Genomic DNA, 23910 nt, shown 5'->3' on the forward strand with positions numbered 1-23910 from the left:
CCGTAGTCTTCAGGTGTGTGTTTTGTTGTTGTGTATTTTCTTTTAACTAAAAAGGTGTGATATTTATTTGAAGACTTGAACTATGTAGTTTAATTTTGACAAAGTCAGTTACTCATTAAATCTCAGAAATTTATGCAGCCTTGCCTAGTTTAATTCAAGCTATCAGTTTACTAACTTTACCATTGTATTTTGTTGTTTTTTCTGCATAAGAAAGTTGAAAAACATTATGTAGATTTACATATACTAAATTTTTATATGAACCTTGTGGGAAAATAGATTTAAATGGTACTGTATTCAAAACAGGTTGATACATGATTAGAATCTGTTGTTACATTTGAAGTAAAAAAAATTATTGGCTGTTTTCTCATTTCAGGTGGAAAGACATGTTCGGAATGGTGATGTTGTCATTTTCAATCGGCAACCCACTTTGCATAAAATGTCTATGATGGGGCATAGAATTAAAGTCCTTCCATGGTCAACGTTTAGATTAAATTTAAGGTAAAGTTAAAAAAATGTCTTGTATGACTATTCAAATCCTATAGAAAGTTTTACTCATAATTAGCATATCTTTATTGAATTTTTTCCACATCCAAATCTATGTAAATGTCACATATACTTAATTGTCTGTATTGTAGTTTGGAGTTAGCTTTGTTCTTTTTAACTAAAGTATTTGAGGATGAATTACAAGAGGTTATAAAATGTTACTTTTAATACAAGAAAAATGTATTCTTAAGTCTTTGAAAGCCCAGTGATGAAACTGACTATATGACAATATGATTGGAATCTCAGACACTCTAATTTTTTACTGAGGGCTCCATAAAAATAATTTTCAATAAGTGATGTGGTATCTTCAGCTTTATTGTATTCTGCCAGGGGTTTAAAAAATCCACTTGCCCAGTGCCTGGGACTAGCAAATTTTGAACTTAGGTTAGTGTGTATTCTATATGTACTAGATTGAAATGTGATTCTGCTTTTAAGAAATGTGTGTGTCTTTGTAAAGTCCATCTATGTTTAATTATTAAAATTTACAAAAATGCTACCTATTATTTTTTTCAAGTCATTGAATATACATTGTCACTGAAATTTTTTAAGCTTTGTAGACTGTTTATTAATGGAAGGCTGATCTATTGTAAGCTTGTGCTGGCCCGGGATGGTCAGGTGGTTAGGGCTCACGACTCTCAATCTGGTATTAGTTCGAATCCCCGTCACACCAAACATGCTCGCCCTTTCAGCCATGGGGACATTATAATGTGATGGTCAATCCCACTATTCATTGGTAAAAGAGTAGCCCAATAGTTGGTGGTAGGTGGTGATGACTAGCTGCCTTCCCTCTAGTCTTACACTGCTAAATTAGGGACAGCTAGTGCAGATAGACCTCGTGTAGCTTTGCTAAAAATTCAAAACAAACAAGCCAGTGCAAATGTGTGACTCCATATGTACTGATTTGAAACTAGTGTGGTTCTACTTCATGAAATGAGATCATGTGTAAAATCTAATTACAACTATTAAGATTTACAACATTGAAATCTGTTATTTTTCCTTTCAAATCATTAAATGTCTACTGTCACTGAAATGTTTGAAAGAATGATAGCCTGTTTATCAGTGATAGGTTAATACTTCATAAGCCTGACAAATGTGTGCAATGTGTAATAATTTAGTCATTATAGTGTTAAAAAACAGTTAAGCTAATAAATTTCACTGTACCGTAATATAGAAAATGCATTACATCAAATATGTTTGCATGCTTTTAACAAGAAACCATTTTGATAAAGGAATCTTTACAGGCCATACAATTGAAACCAGAACTAAAGTAAACTTCATCTTTTCCTTTATATTTGCAATTATAAGTATTACAGAATTCTTATTTGGAGGTACTTCGAACATCTATGCCCAGTGGTGATCACAGTGAACCAGTTGAAAATTTGCAATAAGACTTAATGTATTAATTTTCAGTTTGGGCTAGTACATTTCTCATACCAACTAGTTTGGAGATAATACACCAAAAATATTTTTACTCTCTTGCATATCAGTTATAGGCACTTGTTGTGTAAGTGTTATAATAGTCTTAATATATTTTGCATATACGTGTATATATAGTGTGACTACTCCTTACAATGCTGACTTTGATGGAGATGAAATGAATCTTCATGTACCACAATCACTAGAAACCAGAGCTGAGATAGAGCAGTTGGCTATGGTATCTCGCAACATTATTACACCTCAATCAAATAAACCCGTGATGGGAATTGTGCAGGATACTTTGACTGCAGTCAGGAAAATGACTAGGAGAGATGTTTTCTTAGAAAAGGTTTGTTTAAAATTTTATGATTCTCAAATAATTTACAACTTGAATCAAAAACAGGTTTTCCTCCTTTGTCAAAAAGACTACTGCTTTTGTGTAATGTCTCCTTAATTTAAATGTGCAGTTACCTTGATTTGAAGCACGTCATATGATTTGTTTAATTGCATTTCAAAAAAGTCTTTAAATTGTATGAAACTATGTTCTACTAGTGAAGTAGTCTGTAAAATAATATTTTTATATGTGGTATTTGTATGAAAATGTATATATTCTTTTTACATTTATTACCTGGGATATTGCTTGCTACTCAAACAGTTACATAGGCTGATAAAGCCTAATGGAAATGCGGTGCAACAAAAAAATGTCTGTTTCAGTGAAATGAAACATGTGGTCAAGTGAAGAATGATCTAATTAAGCCTAACAGTTCTCAACTTGTTCCATAAAAATAAATTATTTTTAAAGCTTTCTGAAGTATCATAATTCAAATGAAATATGATAAAGCAAGCCTTAAAAAAAATCAGGATTTAATTTGCCAGAAGTTGTTCACAGATATCTCCCCACCCCCCAGCATATCACCAAACTAAGCTTATAAACACTTTGTTTAAATTTCTACATGTTTCTTCACTGAACTGAAAAGAACAGGAAGAAAAGCTTTCATTGTTTGTTTAGATCATTATGATTTCTTAAAGCTGAGATGTAAGAATTACGTAACATCATTACAAGTCTGAGAAACAATAATTGGTTAAAATAAAATAAAAAGTTCACTTTCATTGAAGTTTCAAGGTTCAAATGACATAAACTCATTAATGTGCCTTAACTAATACGGAAGAATGGCTACAAATTTATTTGTTATGTATTTTTTGATTCAATGTAGTAGGTGCACCCAGCCATGCAATATTGTGTTAATTTACTGTATGTGTGGTAGGGAATACTATTGATATAGCAGATTTCTTGAATACAAAAATATTTTTTTTAGGTATTAAAACAAGACAATGTTTATGGAAAGTGTTGTATTAGGTGAAATTGTTGCTATATAAGTTCAGTATAAGCTCCTTTTGTTTCGTCTGTTTAGGATCAGATGATGAATTTACTTATGTACTTGCCTATCTGGGATGGCAAGATGCCTATGCCAGCTATTCTGAAACCAAAGCCATTATGGACTGGCAAACAATTGTTTTCACTGATCATTCCACCAAACATCAATTTGATTCGAACCCATAGCACACATCCTGATGAAGAAGATGATGGACCTTACAAGTGGATCTCTCCAGGAGATACAAAAGTTAGTTTAATTTATTTTAGTATTTTTGGTTTGCTTCATTCAAATTAGTAATGTTTGAAAATATAATAGAAATTAAACTACAGGTATTTGGCACTAGTGTTGCTATTTTAAATAATTTGGTTTTGTAATGCATGATTTGTAAGAAAGAAAGAAAATTATCATATTTATAAAGATGTTTCTGTCACATGTCAATTTCAATAAATGGGAAAAATATGGAATCTCATTTCCAGTAGTTTAAGCATTTGTTTAGACTAATTTTTATATATATTGAAATTTATTACATGCTTATTACACTTATTTGGGTGCAGGCAGACACGGGTATGGACTATTAACTCTCTTGACGTGGGCTTGGTCGAATTGACTGACCACTTTATACACGTTTAAAGCCGTTATAGTTTTGATATAGTATGTATATCTTCACCAAATTTGGTAGACTTTCAGTAAACATTACAAGTTTGTCACATACAAAAAAAATTGAAATAGATCTAAATTACCCTTTTTTCTTTCTAGAATGACTTCAAATTGTAACATGAAACTACATTGTAACAGTATACATATGTTTATACTTAAATTTTATTGTTTTATTACCCTTTGAACTATGGTGGTTATAAGATAGATCAAATTGACCAACCTTGTACAGAGTTAGGGTAGAGAAAAGGACAGATAGAACATAAAGTTTTACTAAAAACAAATGTTTGAAATATATTTAGGAGGTTTTAGAGATTATGCAAATAAAATTTCAGATGAAGAAAAGTATTTTTGATCTCAACTTGAAAATCACTTTGCACTTGGGCTAGTAAAAAAAAAGACTTGATACATTCACAAACCATTCTTTAGTAAAAACACTTTATTAAAAAAATCGGATTTTTTGAGTTTTAAAGTTTCCAAAAAGTCTACCAAATTTTTTGAAGATACACATATTGTATTAAAAGTTATATTATAAATACTTAACAAGTGCAAATTTGTATATGGACTTGGTATTTTATACTGATCCTGTTGCAATAGGGTTAATAAGATTTGTAAAGCCATTGCTTGTTTTTGTTGGGTTTTTTTCAAGAAGAGGTCTAGATAAATATCCAGACCTATTGGGTAGTAATTCTTAAACCTGTATATGTTGTTTTTTTAGGTTTTGAAGAAAAGTGTAAAATATTTTTTTGCAGGTTCTTATTGAGCATGGTGAACTAATTAGTGGTATAGTGTGTAAGAAGACAGTTGGAGCTTCTAGTGGTTCACTGATGCATGTTGTGTTCAATGAACTCGGGCATGAAGTGTCAGGCCAGTTCTATGGTCATATTCAGACAGTTGTTAATAATTGGCTACTTCTGGAAGGTCATACAATTGGTATTGGTGACACAATTGCTGATCCACAAACTTACATAGAGATTCAGAATACGATTAAAAAGGCCAAGCAGGATGTGATCGAAGTCATAGAAAAAGCCCATAACGATGAGTTGGAACCAACACCTGGTAATACTTTGAGACAGACTTTTGAAAACCAGGTAAATGAAGCAGTCATTTACACAATCTTTCTTTAATATTTATTAAGAATACTTAAGAGAAAAACCTCATATTTTCTGTAACAATGTGAAATAAATGGATGTTTAATATGTAAAAGTATATATATATATATATATATATATTTCATAATAGTTTGATTTAAAGTATAGATTTAAAACAGTATTTAAGATATTTCGAACAGTGACTTTTAAGAATCAAAGAAAATTGACTTAACAACTTGGCTAGTATTAAACTCAAATTATGACAGGTCTCAAAGGTTGCATTATGAAGCTTTTCCTATTTTTATGATTATCACATATATGTAACTGTTAATTAATTGCACTTGTACACAACTGTCTATATTAAATCATTTAAATTTAAATAAACATTTTCACTCTTTGTAGGTGAACCGTATTCTAAATGATGCTCGAGACAAGACTGGTGCTAGTGCCCAAAAGTCACTTTCTGAATTTAACAACTTCAAGGCTATGGTAGTATCTGGTGCCAAAGGATCAAAGATCAATATATCACAGGTATTTAAAAATCTGAAATGATTATACTTTTAGCTACTGCTGTATGGTACTTGACCAACTTTGTTTTTATAAATAAATATTAACAACTCGTAAACATTACCAAATCTGAAACACAGACATTTCAAATACATGACATCTATTACACATTTTGAAACATAAGTTACGTTTTTGTGATCAACTTATGATTTATAATATAATAGAAATCATTACTCAGCATAGCCATTTATTATGCATACATTGCGTAACTGTTGATCTTACAGTGAATGTTGAGATACGTATGAATAGCAGGCTTAATTATGTGTATGCTTAGCCACATTGTTGAAAGAGATGGTGCAATATAATATCATTTAAAGTATTATAAACTGATATAAATAGGTAGTACTTATGTTACTCTAATTTATACGTAAAATGACTTATGGCCTGCATATAATAATGTTTTTAAAACTGTGTAATGAACTTGCTTTTTTTGTCTAAGTACAGACAACAAGGTAAAGCTGTACATTTCAGCCTGACATTTGGGCTAATTTACAAGACTAAAGCTATAATACACAAAAAATTAACTGTAAAGAAAACTACTTCAGTAAAACAAATAAACATACATGGAAACTTATTAAGTTAATTTATTCTCTTTAGTTGCTTACAAATAACAATACCATAGCTAAATGAAAACAAAAAGTCAAATACACCCAGGAAACTTACTCTGTTCACTTCACGCATCTTTAAAAATTTTACTTTCTTAAGTTAAGTGCAAGGAAGATCTATAGTAAATAGATTGCAAGAAAGAAATTAATTTCAGATGATATATATATATATATGATTTCAACAACTTTAGAAATAAGAAAATTATTACAAAAAAAGAAATTCAAAAAGTTCGATTTTACATTTTTTGACATCACCAGCTTCAACAATTCACCCTTAAGACTACCATATTGGACCAATTATATAAGGCAATCTCGAATATAAGATGACCCCTATTTTCAGAAACATTAACATTCTTTTTTTGGTCAGCAAAATCAATAATATAACTGAACAACCTGCAGGGGAATTAGTTGCAAGAATTAATGATGACCTTGAGTGAACATCTGTTGCACTTGCATAAATGAATGCTATCTGGATATTCATGAATGCGACAGGCTAGAATAAGGGGAAGGGCCTGTGGTTGGCCGCAATTATATAGCAACTATGAATTTTACAGCGTAATTCTTAAAAAAAATATCTCCTTATAATCAGGCTAGTATTGTATTTTAGATATATCACTGTTTGAATAAAAAATTCTAACAGTAGGCTAAGAATCAACAATTAGGGTTAAAGTTTTGAATTTTTGTAATTATCACATTATTCTTGAATTACATTTGAATCATGATATTATTATCTTGTAATTTAGGTTATTGCCTGTGTAGGACAGCAAAACGTAGAAGGTAAACGAATTCCTTTTGGATTCCGAAAACGTACCCTTCCGCACTTCATCAAGGATGATTATGGACCAGAAAGTAGAGGGTTTGTTGAGAACTCTTACCTAGCTGGTCTAACGCCTTCAGAGTTTTTCTTCCATGCTATGGGTGGTAGAGAAGGTTTAATTGATACTGCTGTAAAAACAGCAGAAACAGGTAACTTACAAACAATACTACCTGCTCTATAAATGTTAAAAATCAATTGCATATTTTTTATAGCCTTACAGAAAAATGTGTTAAATATCTGCTCTGAACCATGTTATGAATATTTAAAATAAGCTCTACATTGAGTACAAATAATGGAAACTAAGCTTTGAAGCTGTAAAGATGGCATTGTTTTTGGATAGTTTCTTCATTTTACTTTTTATTTGCAGGTTACATTCAACGACGTTTAATCAAAGCTATGGAAAGTGTAATGGCTACTTATGATGGAACTGTGAGAAACAGCACTGGGCAGGTGATTCAGTTGAAGTATGGAGAAGATGGTTTAGATGGGACAGCTGTAGAAGTTCAGTCACTACCAACACTGAAACCTTCAGATAAAGCATTTGAGAAGAAGTTTAGGTTTAATGCATCCAATGAAAGGTATGATGACTGGGATAGCTTAGCAACAAGTTAATACATTATTTGAATATGTACATTTAATTGTAAAATTGTATTTTTATTGTTTTATATTTCCAGTAACTGTAAAAAAAAAAGGGGATGGGGGGGGGAAGATTCTAAAGGACAATATTAATTTATTTAAATGACCAATTGACTATAATTGTTATGAAAGTAGTGTTTGCTTTTGACTTCAAGAAATTGTGGGGGTATTGAAAACCAGGGGCTGTTTATTAACATTATATTTTGTACTAATTTGAGTCTCTTTGTAAAAAATAAAGGACTTACCAGTGGGTAGAAACACAACAAGAAAAGGTAGAAAGCTGTTTCATCTGTGACTAAAAAATGAAGAACAATTAACTAAAAAAAGCATTTTGGGATATTCTCAAAAATTAAAATATGGGGGGTGGGGGGACAGTTTTAGCTTTTAAAAAGATTCAATCTCTTCAACCATCTATGTAAAGTGACAAAACTAAGACTGATTCTAGCTGTTATTAATATTTGTAACATTGAATTTGCAACTTAAACAGGTCAAAATACCTAAAATTTGATGATGAATTGTCCTATCATTAGATCTGGTAGACGAATTTTTCCATTTTGACTGTTGTATTGTACAGATTGTTCTAAATAAACAGTCTAAAAACAAGCACAGATACTCAAACTCATTTTGATATAACCTACAAACTGATCTATTTTGAAGAGGGTCAAATGCTATTTTTTATGTTAGCTTAGCCAGAAAATTAAATACTTCAGAGCAAACAAGGACCAGAAGTATTTGAATAAGAGAAATAACGGACAAAGAACACCAGATAACTTTTCTAAAATAATTGAATAAAGATAAAGTTAGATGAGTTTCATTAACATCTGAATCACCAACTTCAAGAACCAAGGCAACAGCAGCTCTTGCTTTTGAAGTGGAATGTTTTGTTTTTCACTTCTAGTTTTCTTATTATTCTTTTTGGAGATTCTTTGCCCACCTTTTTTCTCCCCATGTTAACTTTATTTCATTGCATGTCCTGCTGTGATCATGTCCACATTGATTGCATTTACTGCAGTTGAATCACCTTTATGCTTTGCAGTTGCAAGTAGTAGGAAGCATAGGAACATTATCTGATGTATCCACAATGTTCTGCATAGCATTTATTCTCTAAATCTTTAAATTGAGAAATAACACAACAAAAAAAATAGTCTACTTTTGGTCAGAAATGGAAATTATTGGTTACAGGAAGGGCAAAGAATCTTGAATAACTTCCAGGTGAGAAAGTTAGACTTTTTTGTTTCCATTCTATGGAATCTATGGCTATTGTACTTGAATGTTGTTTTTTTTTTTTAGGTATTTACGACGTATCTTTACTGAGGATGTAGTGAGAGACTTGATGGGCAGTGCCACTGCACTGAGTGAACTAGAGAAAGAATGGGAAAAACTGAAACATGACAGGGAATTATTGAGGGCCATTTTCCCTACAGGTGATAGTAAGGTAAGGCTATTCGTATAGTGAAGTTTCATTCAGTACGGATGGCATCTCAGTATTTATGACTGCTTACATGGCTAATGATACAAATGTTTTATTAAAACTGTCACTATAATTTTAGCTATGTTTCTGCACGTAACCTTTTGACATAAAGTTAATTTGATTAAAAAGTGTGTATATTTTCCTTTTATATGTGGTCAAATTATGTTTTTACAATTGACATGTAAAATAAACTCTTAATAAGAAAAGTAAATTTAAAGTGCACTTTTCTATGAGAACCTAACATGTATTCTTTTGAAATTAAGGCTTGTTTTTAACCCTATCCAACTAGTGAGCATTTTTCAGGTTTCAAGTGCACGCATGCATATCAAATTTTAAAATTTAAGTAAAAATAAACTTGTAACTATTTCAGTAATATTTTAGTGTTGATATTTTGTCATTTGTGTACATTTATTTAGTGTAATTTACAAAGAAAAATAATAAAATGTTACAATGTTCATGTCTGTGCAGTACTGAGGAGTCTTGCCTATAAAAAAAATTCATTTATTGGTTTGTTTTTTATAATATTTTTGTCAGTTCTAAAGTATAGATTTGTATTTTCTTGGAAACCATCATCCTATTAGAGTAGGGTTTCCTAAACCTTTCTGAGTTGCCGACCCCAAAATTCTTAGACTATAAATTATAAATGAAACTTCAATATATTCATCACAATACAATCGTTAGGAAACATAAAATAAAGAAAAGAAACAGGTTTTAATTTTCTCCAGTGAGATGGATGGGCTTTAACAAGCATATGAATATTGGGCTGTAGGTTTGTGAGTTTGAGTCTCAAGTCCCTGCACTCTTCAGTGTTGAGCTTGTTTCACTGCTCAAAGACAATTCACATGGCTAAATCCACCTTCCACGATGTACAAACTTGGAAAGGCATTTGGTGGTTAGTTGTGCGGGCCAACCTTACCCTAGGGGGCCATTTTCAACTCCCTGTCGACCCCTAAGTTTTTATTCACCTCCTTCACAGTCTTATCGACCCTGCTTTAGAGTATAATTATCTATGGCTCATGTGATTTCCCTCCTATGATTTTATTACTATAATTTGTTGTTACCACCCTTTTATGAAATTACAGGATGAGGTCAGAATAATTACTAATAAAGTTTCTTAGGTTTTAAAATAGTTATAGGCAACATTTAAGTATAATTGGATAGAGTGGATTCTATATTGTTACATTAGTGTAGAGTAAATGAAGTGTTCTGAGCAGTAATTTCAAGAAAGTTAGCAGAGGAATTAATGGGAAATTTAGAATACTTGGGAATAAATCATGGATCTGGGAATTATTATTATTTTTTCATTCCTAAGAATATTTTCTGGTTAAATTACATCTGAAAGCTACAGAAATTTTCTTCTACTACTATACATAAGGTAACATTACTTAGGTTTAAAAAATCTTGTATGTACCAGAAATATTATTACAATGACTCTAATCCTTATTTATTGAATATTGTTATTAATTTTATCATATTCAAACAACATACCTGAAAGAACTTGCTGCTTATTGAAAATAAACTATTTAGTAATTGAAATTGATCCTGATCAAGAATTACAATACTTAGCCTGACAAAGATATGGTGAAGCTATTTCAATAGTTCAATTCCTTGGTCACGAAATAAATCTTTGTTAATTTTGTTGTATTTTTATACAGTTTATAATCGTAAATAGTGAATACTGCAATTGGCAAAAATGTCAAACTGAAACTGACTAGATATATGAAATGGAACTTTTTTATTGTCAAGAAAAGTTGTAAGATAAAATGAAGTATTTTAAATGTTTTTTTTTCAAAATGGTGTTTCACAACTAAATTTTGGAAGTTTTTCACCATAAAAGAAAAATCATAAATACCAAATCAAAGTATAAGAATTTTTTAAAGCTGTATGTAGATACTACTTAGTAAGTTTGTACTAAGTTTTATGCAATTCAGTTAAGTATTTCCACTTTTAGAAGGAAAACTTTGGATATCATTGACACCTCTCCTGTGTGGGGATAGGTTTAATGTTTATTGTGTTTGAATTAAAATATCAATGTCTCAGTGATGAATGTTTCAGTATCATTTTTTACTCCAACAGGTAGTTCTACCTTGTAACCTTCAGAGAATGATCTGGAGTGCACAGAAGATTTTTCATGTCAATCAGAGAGCCCCTACAGATTTAAGTCCTTTGAAAGTGATTGGAGGTGGGTTTTAAATGATAATCAGGATTTTGATGTTGAACTAGCTCTAAGGTTATTATGATATTGAATTACCAAGAGATATAATCTCTAAATATAATATTCTTACATAACATGGTATATTTCTGTGACATCTGTTAACTCAGTTGTGGAAATGAAACATTTTTTGAATAAAAATAAAAATTTTGTCAACAATTTGTTTGCTTTCATCAAATATTAGCATTCTTGAAGCACTATTAAATTTGAAAGAAGAAAATAACTTATTGATTGAATAAAACAGTATACAAATGATATTGAAGTTTGTGTCTTAGTTCTGTATTCAGTAGATTAATAGGAAGTGTGGAATCAAATATATTTTCAACATTTGTATTTATAGGTGTCGAAGAACTTGTGAAGAAGCTAGTGGTGGTGCCTGGTGAAGATAGGCTGAGTATCCAGGCTAATGATAATGCAACAATACTTTTCCGTGCCTTGCTGAGATCAACCCTTTGTGCTAAGCGTGTTGCTGAAGAGTTCAGACTATCTAGTGAATCATTCCAATGGTTGTTGGGAGAAATCGAAGCAAGATTTCAGCAGGCCCAGGTAATGGCCATTGTTCTTAGACAGTATAGTCACTTGGTTGATTTCTGCAGGTTCAAATGGCTTTTGTTTTATTTCTAAAACCTGGCATGTTGAAATATTTATTTTTAGGTTCAACCTGGAGAGATGGTGGGGCCTTTGGCTGCACAATCTCTGGGAGAACCAGCCACTCAGATGACACTGAACACTTTCCACTATGCTGGAGTGTCTGCCAAGAATGTAACTCTAGGTGTACCTCGACTGAAAGAAATTATCAATATCTCCAAGAAGCCTAAAACTCCTTCTTTGACCGTGTTTTTAACTGGCAGTGCTGCTCGGGATGCCGAAAAAGCAAAGGTAAAATCATTTTAGCATGTTAAAAGTAGAGAAACTAAAAACTGAATAAGCATCCCACATTTGTGGAACCATAGTTCTTAGAAGTATTAAGGTGTGTAAATACAAATTACTGTATATAGACTAAGGGATGCCAGTAATGGACTGAAACCTTTTTTTGTTTTAAAGTTTTGTTGTTTTGCAGTACAATTTTTTTTTTCTCGAAGTTTTATTCCAAATGACTTGTGTTAGAAGTTTCCAAACTACAATTTTTATATATTAATTTCTGGCTTTGCAGGATGTTTTATGTCGTTTGGAGCACACAACTTTGAGAAAAGTCACTGCTAACACTGCCATTTACTATGATCCTGACCCACAAAATACTGTTATTGTTGAAGACCAAGAATTTGTTAATGTATATTATGAAATGCCAGATTTTGACCCCACAAGGATCTCTCCTTGGCTTTTGCGCATAGAGCTGGATCGTAAGCGCATGACAGACAAAAAACTGACCATGGAGCAAATTGCAGAAAAAATAAATGCAGGATTTGGAGATGACTTGAATTGTATTTTCAATGATGACAATGCTGAGAAACTAGTTCTTCGTATTAGGATCATGAACAACGATGAAAGCAAATTCCAAGATGTGAGTTGTAACTGTCTTTTTTTTTATTTTGTATCATAAAAGGTATTATAAAATATTTTAATTATTGTTGAAAGGACAGTCTATAAGAGAGTAGATGTACAGTGATAGTTTAACTACTTTTTTATATCTTGCATAGTGAAAAATTGGGCTTTGTTTTCAGTCTTGCCAATTATACTGAAATTATTTCTCTCTGTATAAGTAATTTTAAAAATGAGTATTGAAAGTGATATCTTACAGTATAGATTGTGTATCTGAAGGAAATCATATGGTGGATATGAAAACTACTTAAAACGTTTCAGTATGTATCAATTTTTAATTCCAGTTACAGTTTATATATAATTATAGAAATTTTAAATTTCTTTCTTAATTGTTATCCTATTTCTGACAAGAGTATTGTTGATAGGAGGAAGAGCAAGTGGACAAGATGGAAGATGATGTGTTTCTTCGATGTATAGAAGCAAACATGTTGAGTGACATGACACTACAAGGCATAGAATCTATCACTAAGGTTAGGTTAAATTATACTGTCATAAAATCTTTGATCAATTTCTTCTGGATGTTAATCACATGCTTTTAAATATTTCCTCAATACTGTATACTTAAAATCCCCCCCCCCCCAAAAAAAAGGTTTTTTGACCCTATGTGTACAGTGTAGGGGTCAAAGTGTGCATGTGATTGCCTTTTTATAGTTACATTCAAAATTGCATTAAGCAACTAATGACAGTGTTTGTCAATAAACCTGCCATTAAGATATAATTTATGATTGAAATTTTAATATTATATGTTTTAATTTCATAAAAAAACTACTCAGTTTTTACTTTTCTATATGATATGACACTTCTCTGCTCTAAATTGTAGATTTTAGATTTTATTTTTACCCCTATACAATTTTCTGAGTTTAACACAAATTACAAACTTGTACTATTGATATTGTTGAACCATAATGTAATTTTGTAATCTCAAATCTTCTTGTTTTACTAAGGTATAAAGAGTAAAGTCAAACTCACATGCCACTCCCCTCATATCGTATTCCTGTCTTTCAAAATATGTCAATATAATTCTCTGACAGTTCTATTGATCATGTTTATAACCAGTAGAAAGAGCTAATTGTACACTACAGTCAGAATGTGATAATGTATTTTGTTTGAGCCATTATATTCAATAATTTTCCATCAGAGCTCAATGGGTTTGAACTGAAAACATTGATCCAGGAAGTAATGAAATTGATTTAACTTATTTATTGGTTAGTTAGAAAACCAAGTAAATTACAGTAAGTTTATACAGTATAATTTAGTGAGTGATATGTTTTTGGTTTTATAAAATTCATATTGGAAAGTTACATGAATTATTTTTTGGACAACAAACATAATAGGAACAGAACAGAATCAGACAAGCATTTGACTTCCACCTAACTTAAAGCTAAAATAAGTTCTATATTTCTTGTTTTTATAGATATTATTTATTTATTATTAAATCTTTTTTTTAACAAAAATAAAGTTAGGTTAGATAGCAAAATTTAAATGAAAATGTTTATTTTTATCTTGAGTACTGCAGATACATAAAATGTTTAATGTAACCTGAAACTTTGTTTACTTTGAACTCTCAACACTTCTACTGAGTGATTTATTGCTTGAAATGGTACTTACATGGTTTAAAGAGTAATAAAATAAAATGAAAGTATTTCTGAAAAGTTTCAATTGTATAAGATAAATAATTGTAATTATCTCTTACATTCTGCAGACATTTTTTTAAAAAAAAAGTTGTATAAAAAAAAACCCAAAAACTTCTGATACTCATTTTGTAGGTTCTAGAGTTTATGGAAATTAAATATGAAAACTGTAAAAGGAGAAATATTGTTATTCTTAACATGAAAATACGTTGAACTTATACTAGTCAGTGTCTTGAGTCAGATTGACTCAGTAAATGCACAGACTAATCTTTTGTAGAAATACTTTACTTGAAATTCTGATATTTTGTATGCAACATTCTTGTAATGTTCATTATAAGTTTACCAAACTTTATGAAGATACACTAAGTAAGTTTGGAATTTCAGTAAGCATTGCTATGAATAGCTTCACAGAAATGGGGTTGGTTCGATGCTGTTCATATAGGGGTAATGCCATTTGTTTATTAAAAAAATTAACTATCATCCTGTGTCTTTGGTAAAAGGAATTATGTTGGATTATATTTTATAGAAAATGATTAATAACAAGCCTCACTCTATTTTTGTGTTACAGGTGTATATGCACCTTCCTACCACTGACAACAAGAAGAGAATTGTCATCACGGATACTGGAGAATTCAAGGCTATAGCTGAATGGCTTCTTGAAACTGATGGTACCAGTCTCATGAGGGTTCTTAGTGAACGAGATGTTGATCCTGTTCGTACAGTGTCTAATGACATTTGCGAGATATTTTCGGTAATGTTATGCTTTGGTTTTTCAATTTGTTTTTAGTAGTGGGTAATTTTTTTATTTTTCTATATATATATATTTATTTATACACAAATAAAACAGTTCTCAAAAAAGTAGAGCTAAAACACCAAAAAAATAACTTGGTAAATATTAATTTTCTTTTTGAAACAACGTTTTCTTTGTTAGGATCCCACTTTTAATCTAATTATTATACATTTCGTTAACCTACATTTCTCTTATTGTTCATTTAATATACCCACACTTTTTAAAGTAATCTGCTATGAATTTTTTTTTGTATAAGCTATTCTGTTGCTAGTTTTAGAGTTCATGGGTGAATTAGGATTGTAATATGATAAGTTGCATAATACGAACGGTCATTCAAACAGATGTATAGGTGGATATTTGTGGTGATAAGAAATTTTAATCTGAAATAGAGTTTATGTACTTCGTTAATTATAAAATTTATAATGTAAGTTTCTACAGAATGTTTCTTTTCTTTCATTAGGTTCTTGGGATTGAGGCTGTTCGTAAGGCTGTAGAGAAAGAAATGAATCATGTAATATCATTTGATGGTTCTTATGTGAATTATCGGCACTTGGCCTTATTGTGTGATGTCATGACTGCAAAGGGTCATCTTATGGCAATTACTCGTCATGGGATTAATAGACAAGATACAGGTGCTCTAATGCGTTGCTCCTTTGAAGAAACGGTAATTTCATTTTAAAGTTGTTGATTATGAGACACTTAAAAATAGATAACTTAAATTTGATTGAGTTTTATTTTGTTACTAGCTGATGTACCCATTCAGTGCACAATAAAGACAAACACACACATCTTTCATCTGCCCTCCACTGATTTTCTAGTTGTAATTGGACACGCAGACTTCTGTCAAATAGTGGTTTAGGGGGATGAGAAAGTTCAGTCAATTATATATAATTAAAAATCATTTTTAGCTTTTATAGCATAAATTTTATTAGTGTGTAAAAATAAGACTTAATTGAATTTGTTATTCAGAATTGAAGTCAAATATTTGATTTATTCTATTCTACTTAGCACTGAATTAGGAATTGCAATTCAGATCATTAGCAAATTTGTAAAGAAGTATTGGGAAAGTATTTTCTAAGCTAGAACGTATATGAAATAGATTAACCTTTAAGAAAAAGACCATAGAACTACTAGTTCAGACAAAGAAATCTGGTATCGTATTTTACTTTTCCCAAAATAATTCAATTGGCCTTGAAGATATTTACAATGCATTGTCAATCACTTAAACCTTCTCAACTTAAATAGAAGTTTTGACTTTTCATAACTTTGTTCATACTATAATTTGCTTTTAATTAGGTCATCCCTCCCAATGAATGTGTGAAACCTTTTAAAGCCTATGTTTTTAATGGGTTCATTTTGTGATAATGAGCTAAAAACACCATCCCCCCCAACTAACCTAAACCACATGTCTATGTATTTTTTATTTTTTCCATAAAAAATATGTTGAAAGGAGATCTTTGGAGAAAAACTAAATTTTTCTCTGAAATGGTATGAAAAGAAAAGCCTGATAAGTTGGAAAGTATTCATTGGAAAAATATAAGAAACCTATTTTGGTTCCAATAATCTTGTAATTTTAAGAGTGGTTTAGGATTGAAAATGTGTTGTTTGCCAAAATTAGGCAAAATCCCTATTTAAAAATAAATAAATAAATAAAACAACAAGGAATCCTCAGTAGCTACTGCACTTGAAATTCTTTTAGGCAGGATTAGATTAAATTAATCTGAGACCCCCCCTTTTTTTTCCTTTTTTTAGTAGCTATATTTTTTGTGAACCAGCAAAACCAAGTGTGGGGCGTCTGTATACCTGGTTCAACTTTATTACTCTTCAGGATCTCTACCAGCCTACTCTCAAATTGAAATTCTTTCGAGCACGATTAGAGTAAATTAATCCATGAGACCTTGGGTGTAGTCAGATACATCAATCGAAAGGGCTTGACCTCCTGAGTCCAAAACTGTAACTAGATCTCAAATCGGTCAAAAGATGACAGAGCAATGAACTAAAAGTTTGAGAAAAACTTAGTCATTCTATGAACTGCTAAATAACCTTTGTTACAGCCTATTTTCTGTCATCCTAATAAAAAAAAAATGGAATTTCAATTTTGGCTTTTTTTCAGCTTGCTGCAAACAAAATCATTAATGTTTCTGAATTTCTAGAAAATTTTGTGCAAATAACACTAATTCGATCTTGTGACTTTTTTTTTTCTTTTTAAAAAAAACAAACTTGGAGCCATTCTACATTAAAACTTTCATGCACAGTAATACAATTCTAACAAAATAGTAAGAAAAAATGCACATTGTTATCCAAAAAACTAGGTTTTCTACCAATTAATACTTATGTTTGCAGATATTTGTTTCACTAGTACTCTATTTTCCACCAGCTTCATAGTGAGTTAGCTGCTACTATCTTTCTTAATTCCTTTTTATTTACACTAAGCTAAGTTAGTCACATAAATGATAGAATTTAATGAAAGAAAAATTCAAGTTATTTCTAAAACATAAGTTTGGTTTTGGTTATGACTTACCAACTGGTCCCATTCCAGGCAAATTCATCGGGATCTCAATACCATATTTGCATTTCTCGGCATCCAGCATAAGGTCGAAGCAACCAGTGCCCATTCTAGCTAGTTGTCCCAGCATAATATTCTCTGACACTCCTTTCAATGTGTCCACTTCCGAATGAGAAGCTGCATCCAGCAGAATATCCACCTGTTAAAACTAACTGTTTAATAACCATCTACTGAATTCCTATGCTAGTATAAAGAAAAGCATTAAACATGACAAAACAACCCAATGGCATTAAAAATATAAACAAAAGAAAATAGGCAGTAACATGAAGGTTTTTTAGAGGCTCATATATGTGGGGGTGTATATGACTGAAAAGTGTGTGTAAAATTTTGTATTTCTTAATGTTGTAAACTGGTTTGTGTGCTATGGTTGATCAAATGGCATGTATTTATTAGTGTTTGCTATAAATTACAATACTAAAAAGTGTACATACTTGAAAATTTAATTTTCTGAATCTGCTAATTCTAGTGGTGCCTGTCTGTTAGTTGCTATGTTCAAGAATATAGTAGTTCCTGCTATTGGTAATGTATAACACACGTTTGCAAGTTTGTTAGTTTTGAACATCAACACTTTATTTTCTTACATTGAAAGGTTGTAATGGTCTAAAATAACATGCTGCTACAATAAGGGTTCAACAAAAATAAAAAAATTTTTAAACTTTAACAACATTTAGAATAAAATTTAACACTTTCAAAAAATAGAGTTAATAAACATATACTTGACCAGGACTAGATACTAATGTTAATGAATAATGGAATCAAGGGGAAGAACCATAGGAAGAAAAAAGATATTTTCCAAAAAACAACACAATGTTCCAAAATCACCTTTCTGTATTAATAACAGTATTAAGTGACACATGGTGATAATTTACTAATTATATCATTCACTAACTATCTCGGGACTCAGCTTATGACAGGGTATTTATTCACTGCTTAGGTTATGAGAGTACATCTCGTATGATCATAAATTTACATAATCTTTAGCTACATGAATAATATCTATGTTACTGCTAGGGAAGCTTGTGTCAGTTTCATAATACGTGTTTACTTAAAATCAGCTAGAAGATGGATGAGTTTTAATGTAACATAAAATTCATAGATAAACTAAATGCTATAGGGAATAATAAATGAACAATAAACAAAACCAGTTTGCTATTTCACAAGGTAACATTATAAGCAGGTATATACATACATATAAAGAAAGTAATACTACAAAACTTAAATTTCATATTTAAGTCGATGTGAAACTTTGGTGGTGCAGTCCCTGCTAACTTTAAATTATTACTGATGTACTAATATACACGTAAAAATAACCGATGTACTATTTCCACATCTTTACATGACTTTAGGAGTGGGCAACAAAACATGCAGTCATTTTTGATGCAGAAAATAATGTTTATATAATAATCATAATAAACATGTTGTTATATGTCTCTTCTAAATTTTGAAGTTATGTTTTAACTTTTGGATCAACTAAAATGTTAAATTTTATTTTCCAAAATCTGGTGAAATGTGAAAATACATACAAGTAGATGAATTGTATTTTTTTCATTCATTATAAAAAAATATCTTTTTTGTGATATTCCTTAATGCTGGAAAATTAAATAAGGTTACTTTAACTCTGTTGTTTCCCATTTTAACTCTTATTACCTCTGGATGGATACATTATATCTTGAGGGTACAATTACACCATTGGATTAAAAATAATTAAATTTGTAGTCCCTCTTCCATGCATTTAACTCATTGACTACTGATTCACTGTATAGGGTACTGTCTACCTCTGGCAGTTGAATGCGACTGTGCTGTATTCAGTGTACGGCTCGCACAAATTCTATGTGCCCTTAAAGTAGCTGCAGTCAAAGGGTTAAAAACAGAAAAGTTTATAAGAGCTGAAATTTACTTTAAAAAAATGGAATTTCAATCTTTGGTTTTTTTTTTTTCAACATGTAAACAAAATCATTAGTATTTGCGAATTTCTAAAAAATTTTATGCAAAATAACACTAATTTAATCTTGCGACTGAAATACAAGAGTGTTATTAGTTGTTGTTTTTTTTTAGCAAATAATCATTTCTCAACTATAGTTGCTATTGTGTGATGTAATTGTCCATATCTCAGCTTTCAGAAGTTATGGCTAGTGATCTGAAAAATCAAACTTATTTTGCTGTTATTTTTAATTGTATGATTTGCGATGAAACTTGTGTAGAGGTCGTAACAAAGAGATAAAAACTTAGATTGGTGGTACGTTAGATGGAAAATTGTTTGCAAACAAACAACGTCTGCTACATTTAGCCATCATTTTTTAAAGCTTGTTTTATTTTTCTATACTTCATTTACATTATGATGTTGAGGTATGATAGCAAAAGAAAAAAAATTCTTTTTTAGAACAGGATAAAGTAGGCATAGTTAAATCATTTCATACTCAACCATATCAGGTTTTGCTTCACTGATGAAAGACTGCTTTGCTCCACAGAAAAGAAATGTATGTGTGTGTATATAATTGAATATAAAATAGGTTTAAAACTTGCATATATTAAATGGAATCTTGTGCTTGACAATACAACAAGAAAAAAAGTTGGTTTGCTTAAAATTTTGGTATGAGAAAAATGTTTTCATTGTATATTGGTGATTGTGTATCTTCGTAGGTGTTTTTTTAATCAAACTCCTCGGAATTTTTGTGTCGCGGAAATTATGGGACCACAGCACAAAGTACCTGATAAAATGATCAAAATTTATTAAATTAGTATTACTTTGCTTATTCAGACTTTTACTAAAATTTCAGTATCAAAGTATTTAAAAGTTCATTATATAATTTTGTTGCCACGTTATTCAATATCCATAAACTTTGTTTTCATTGCCTAACATAAACATAGTTTTATAAAGCAATTAACTATTATAAGTGTATACCAATAATTCCTTGTAAAATATTAAGTTGTTTTTTGATTAACAGATTTTGGGTTAATTGTTATTGATAACCTTAATCATTACTTTCTGCCTTGCTAGCATTAATTTGTGTACATATACTGCATACTTGACATTGGGTATGGATTATGTGGGAAGAAACTATTATTATCAGACTAGTTGTATTAAGAATTTAAGAGTAAGTATCTCTGTGTTTTCAGGTGGTCCAGGTGTATTTTTTGGAACTGTAGCAAGCCCCACTTCAGCCATGTCACCACAAATGACTCCATGGAATCAAGGGTCAACTCCAGCCTATGCCAGTGCTTGGTCCCCGGGTTTGGGTAGTGGAATGACTCCAGGAGCTGCTGGTTTCTCTCCATCAGCAGCAAGTGATGCTAGTGGCTACAGTCCAAGATACAGTCCAGCATGGTCTCCACAACCAGGATCACCTGCTTCTCCAGCTTCTCCTTACATACCCAGTCCTGCTGGTGCACTGTCACCAAGTTATTCTCCATCGTCACCTGCATATGCTCCAACGTCTCCATCAATCACTCCCCAAAGTCCAAGCTATTCACCAACTTCACCTTCTTACTCTCCTACTAGTCCAAGCTACTCGCCAACTTCTCCAAATTACAGTCCTACCAGTCCAAGTTACAGTCCTACCAGTCCCAGCTACTCTCCTACCAGTCCAAGTTACTCTCCTACCAGTCCTAGCTACTCTCCTACCAGTCCCAGCTATAGCCCAACCAGTCCAAGTTATTCTCCAACTAGTCCCAGTTACTCTCCGACAAGCCCAAGTTATTCACCGACAAGCCCTAGTTACAGCCCCACTAGCCCAAGCTATAGTCCCACTAGCCCTAGCTATTCCCCAACAAGTCCAAGCTACTCTCCCAGTTCCCCTAATTACACTCCAGCATCCCCATCATATTCCCCTACCAGCCCAAGCTATTCTCCTACAAGCCCAGGATATTCCCCCACATCACCTTCCTACAGTCCCACTAGCCCCAGTTATTCACCCAGCTCACCAAACTACTCACCTCAGAGTCCAAGTTACAGCCCTGGATCTCCAAGTTATTCTCCGAGTAGCCCCAAGTACTCACCAACCTCCCCATCATACAGTCCCACCAGTCCAAGTTATTCTCCAGGGTCTCCACAATACACACCTACTTCTCCTAAGTACAGCCCTGGCTCTCCAACTTATTCTCCAACATCTCCATCGTACTCTCCCTCAAGTCCTAAGTATTCACCTACCAGTCCTACATACACACCAACATCTCCAAAGTATAGTCCCACTTCCCCTCAGTACAGCCCCACATCTCCAAAGTACTCCCCTACATCTCCCACCTATTCTCCTAGTTCTCCTAATTATAGCCCCACAAGTCCCACATATTCACCATCCAGTCCTAAAGGATCAAATTACTCTCCTGCAAGTCCAGGATACTCTCCCTCCTCACCAACAAGAAGTCCTACTAGCCCCACAATGGATTATGACGATGACCACTGATCTTGAAACCTGTGTGGAACAATTTGTTTATAATGTCTTTTGAAAAATGTTTAAATAACTGTGCACATTTAGGAAATACTTATTTCTTGTTCACAGAAATATTGTGAAACGTTTGTATATTTGAAATCGTTGCAGTAGATAAATAGAAAAAAGTTAGTAGTCTGTGAGCGTTTTGTGTTCTTTTAAAGAAAAGTGTTGGTAGATTTAAGAAAACAGAGTGTCTAAGGTGAGCGAAATATTTATACAAAAACTTTAAACCAATTCTGATTATTTTAAATTGCTAGTTGTTGAATATGAAATGTTTTATACTTGTGTGTCCATGAAATGACTATATATTCCACATATTTTATTGTTAACTAAATGTAAGAACCAGATCTTAATGAAACATTATGGCAATCGGTTAATATTTCTGTTGGTGTTTTAAATATGTTCGTGTATTCAATGGTACTTTATGTGATGTAGAAGTTGATTTTCCAAGTTGTTCAATAAAGCACTAATTTATATATAATACGTGCGTGTGAAATGCTGTTTCACTGACTTCCTTTCTGGAATATGCAACTGCAGCTTGACATGTTGGTAGTTAATGTTGTACAGCTGTATCGTGCCATTGAAGATGTGTCCTCTTGGACCCAACTTGTTCAAGTACGTGACGATAATCATTCTCTTCTTGCATAATAGCAAGGAATGAGATTTATTTGTCCTTTGAGAAGGTTCAAAGTTTTTTCATAGAATAATCATACAAAACGCTCAAACTAAAGACTGGAATATGGCAATAACAGATGCACGTTTTTACGTATTCATATATATATGCCTAAACTATTACGAATTAAGCGGGAGTGTAGTTTATTTAATACTACTATACCGTGAATATATCTGTTAACAAAACACAAACATTTAATAATTAAAACAAAAACTTTATGCTGTATATTTCTTGCATAATTACAAAAAAACAACAACATCCGATGAAACGGCTATACGGAATATTTTGTCACCAGGAATTTCCCTGATCTATTTGATAGTTTGTTGTGTTGGCCAACCATTTCGGTTAAAAGTCAACAATAAAAATCCGTAGACGAGCTAAGCTACACGTATGCTATAAGAATACGATTTTACTTCCTTTAAACGTGAATAACTTGTATTTTCATCAACATACATACAACTTGACTTGGTATGAATTATGTTTTCAAATAGACATGTGCAGTTGATTGGTCAGTTTCAAGTAATAGTCTGTTCACTATCTGTTTTCTTTCTGTCACCAGTGCGAATGTTTCTCACTATTCTAATTTACACGTAACTGTTTTTACTTTACACAACATAATGTGTAAGCTTATACGTGTATATTGGGTATGCTTATCATCATGAAATAAAACGTATCACAGATAGTTAACCATAATTTCATCAATTGGTAATTAATCTGTGGATACAATGTGCTGCATACCCAATATACACGTATAAGCTTACACATTATGTTGTGTAAAGTAAAAACAGTTACGTGTAAATTAGAATAGTGAGAAACATTCGCACTGGTGCCAGAAAGAAAACAGATAGTGAACAGACTATTACTTGAAACTGACCAATCAACTGCACATGTCTATT

At 31.7% G+C, this 23910-nt stretch overlaps 1 protein-coding gene across 1 annotated transcript in view; it reads left to right on the forward strand.

Annotated features, from left to right (window-relative positions):
* Positions 1-22824, forward strand: part of LOC106469161 (DNA-directed RNA polymerase II subunit RPB1) — a 41270-nt gene extending 18446 nt beyond the window's left edge. Inside the window, 16 exon segments of the mRNA XM_013929629.2 lie at positions 374-498; positions 2098-2308; positions 3372-3581; positions 4742-5080; positions 5483-5611; positions 6996-7218; positions 7437-7647; positions 8996-9140; positions 11253-11358; positions 11729-11934; positions 12043-12267; positions 12542-12889; positions 13293-13397; positions 15127-15309; positions 15809-16198; positions 21001-22824. Coding sequence (XP_013785083.1) covers positions 374-498; positions 2098-2308; positions 3372-3581; positions 4742-5080; positions 5483-5611; positions 6996-7218; positions 7437-7647; positions 8996-9140; positions 11253-11358; positions 11729-11934; positions 12043-12267; positions 12542-12889; positions 13293-13397; positions 15127-15309; positions 15809-16198; positions 21001-22314 — 4470 coding nt within the window. The 3' untranslated portion in view covers positions 22315-22824.
* The last annotated feature ends 1086 nt before the right edge of the window (positions 22825-23910 follow it).

Source organism: Limulus polyphemus, unplaced genomic scaffold, assembly GCF_000517525.1.
Source record: "Limulus polyphemus unplaced genomic scaffold, Limulus_polyphemus-2.1.2 Scaffold94, whole genome shotgun sequence".
NCBI lineage: Eukaryota > Metazoa > Arthropoda > Merostomata > Xiphosura > Limulidae > Limulus > Limulus polyphemus.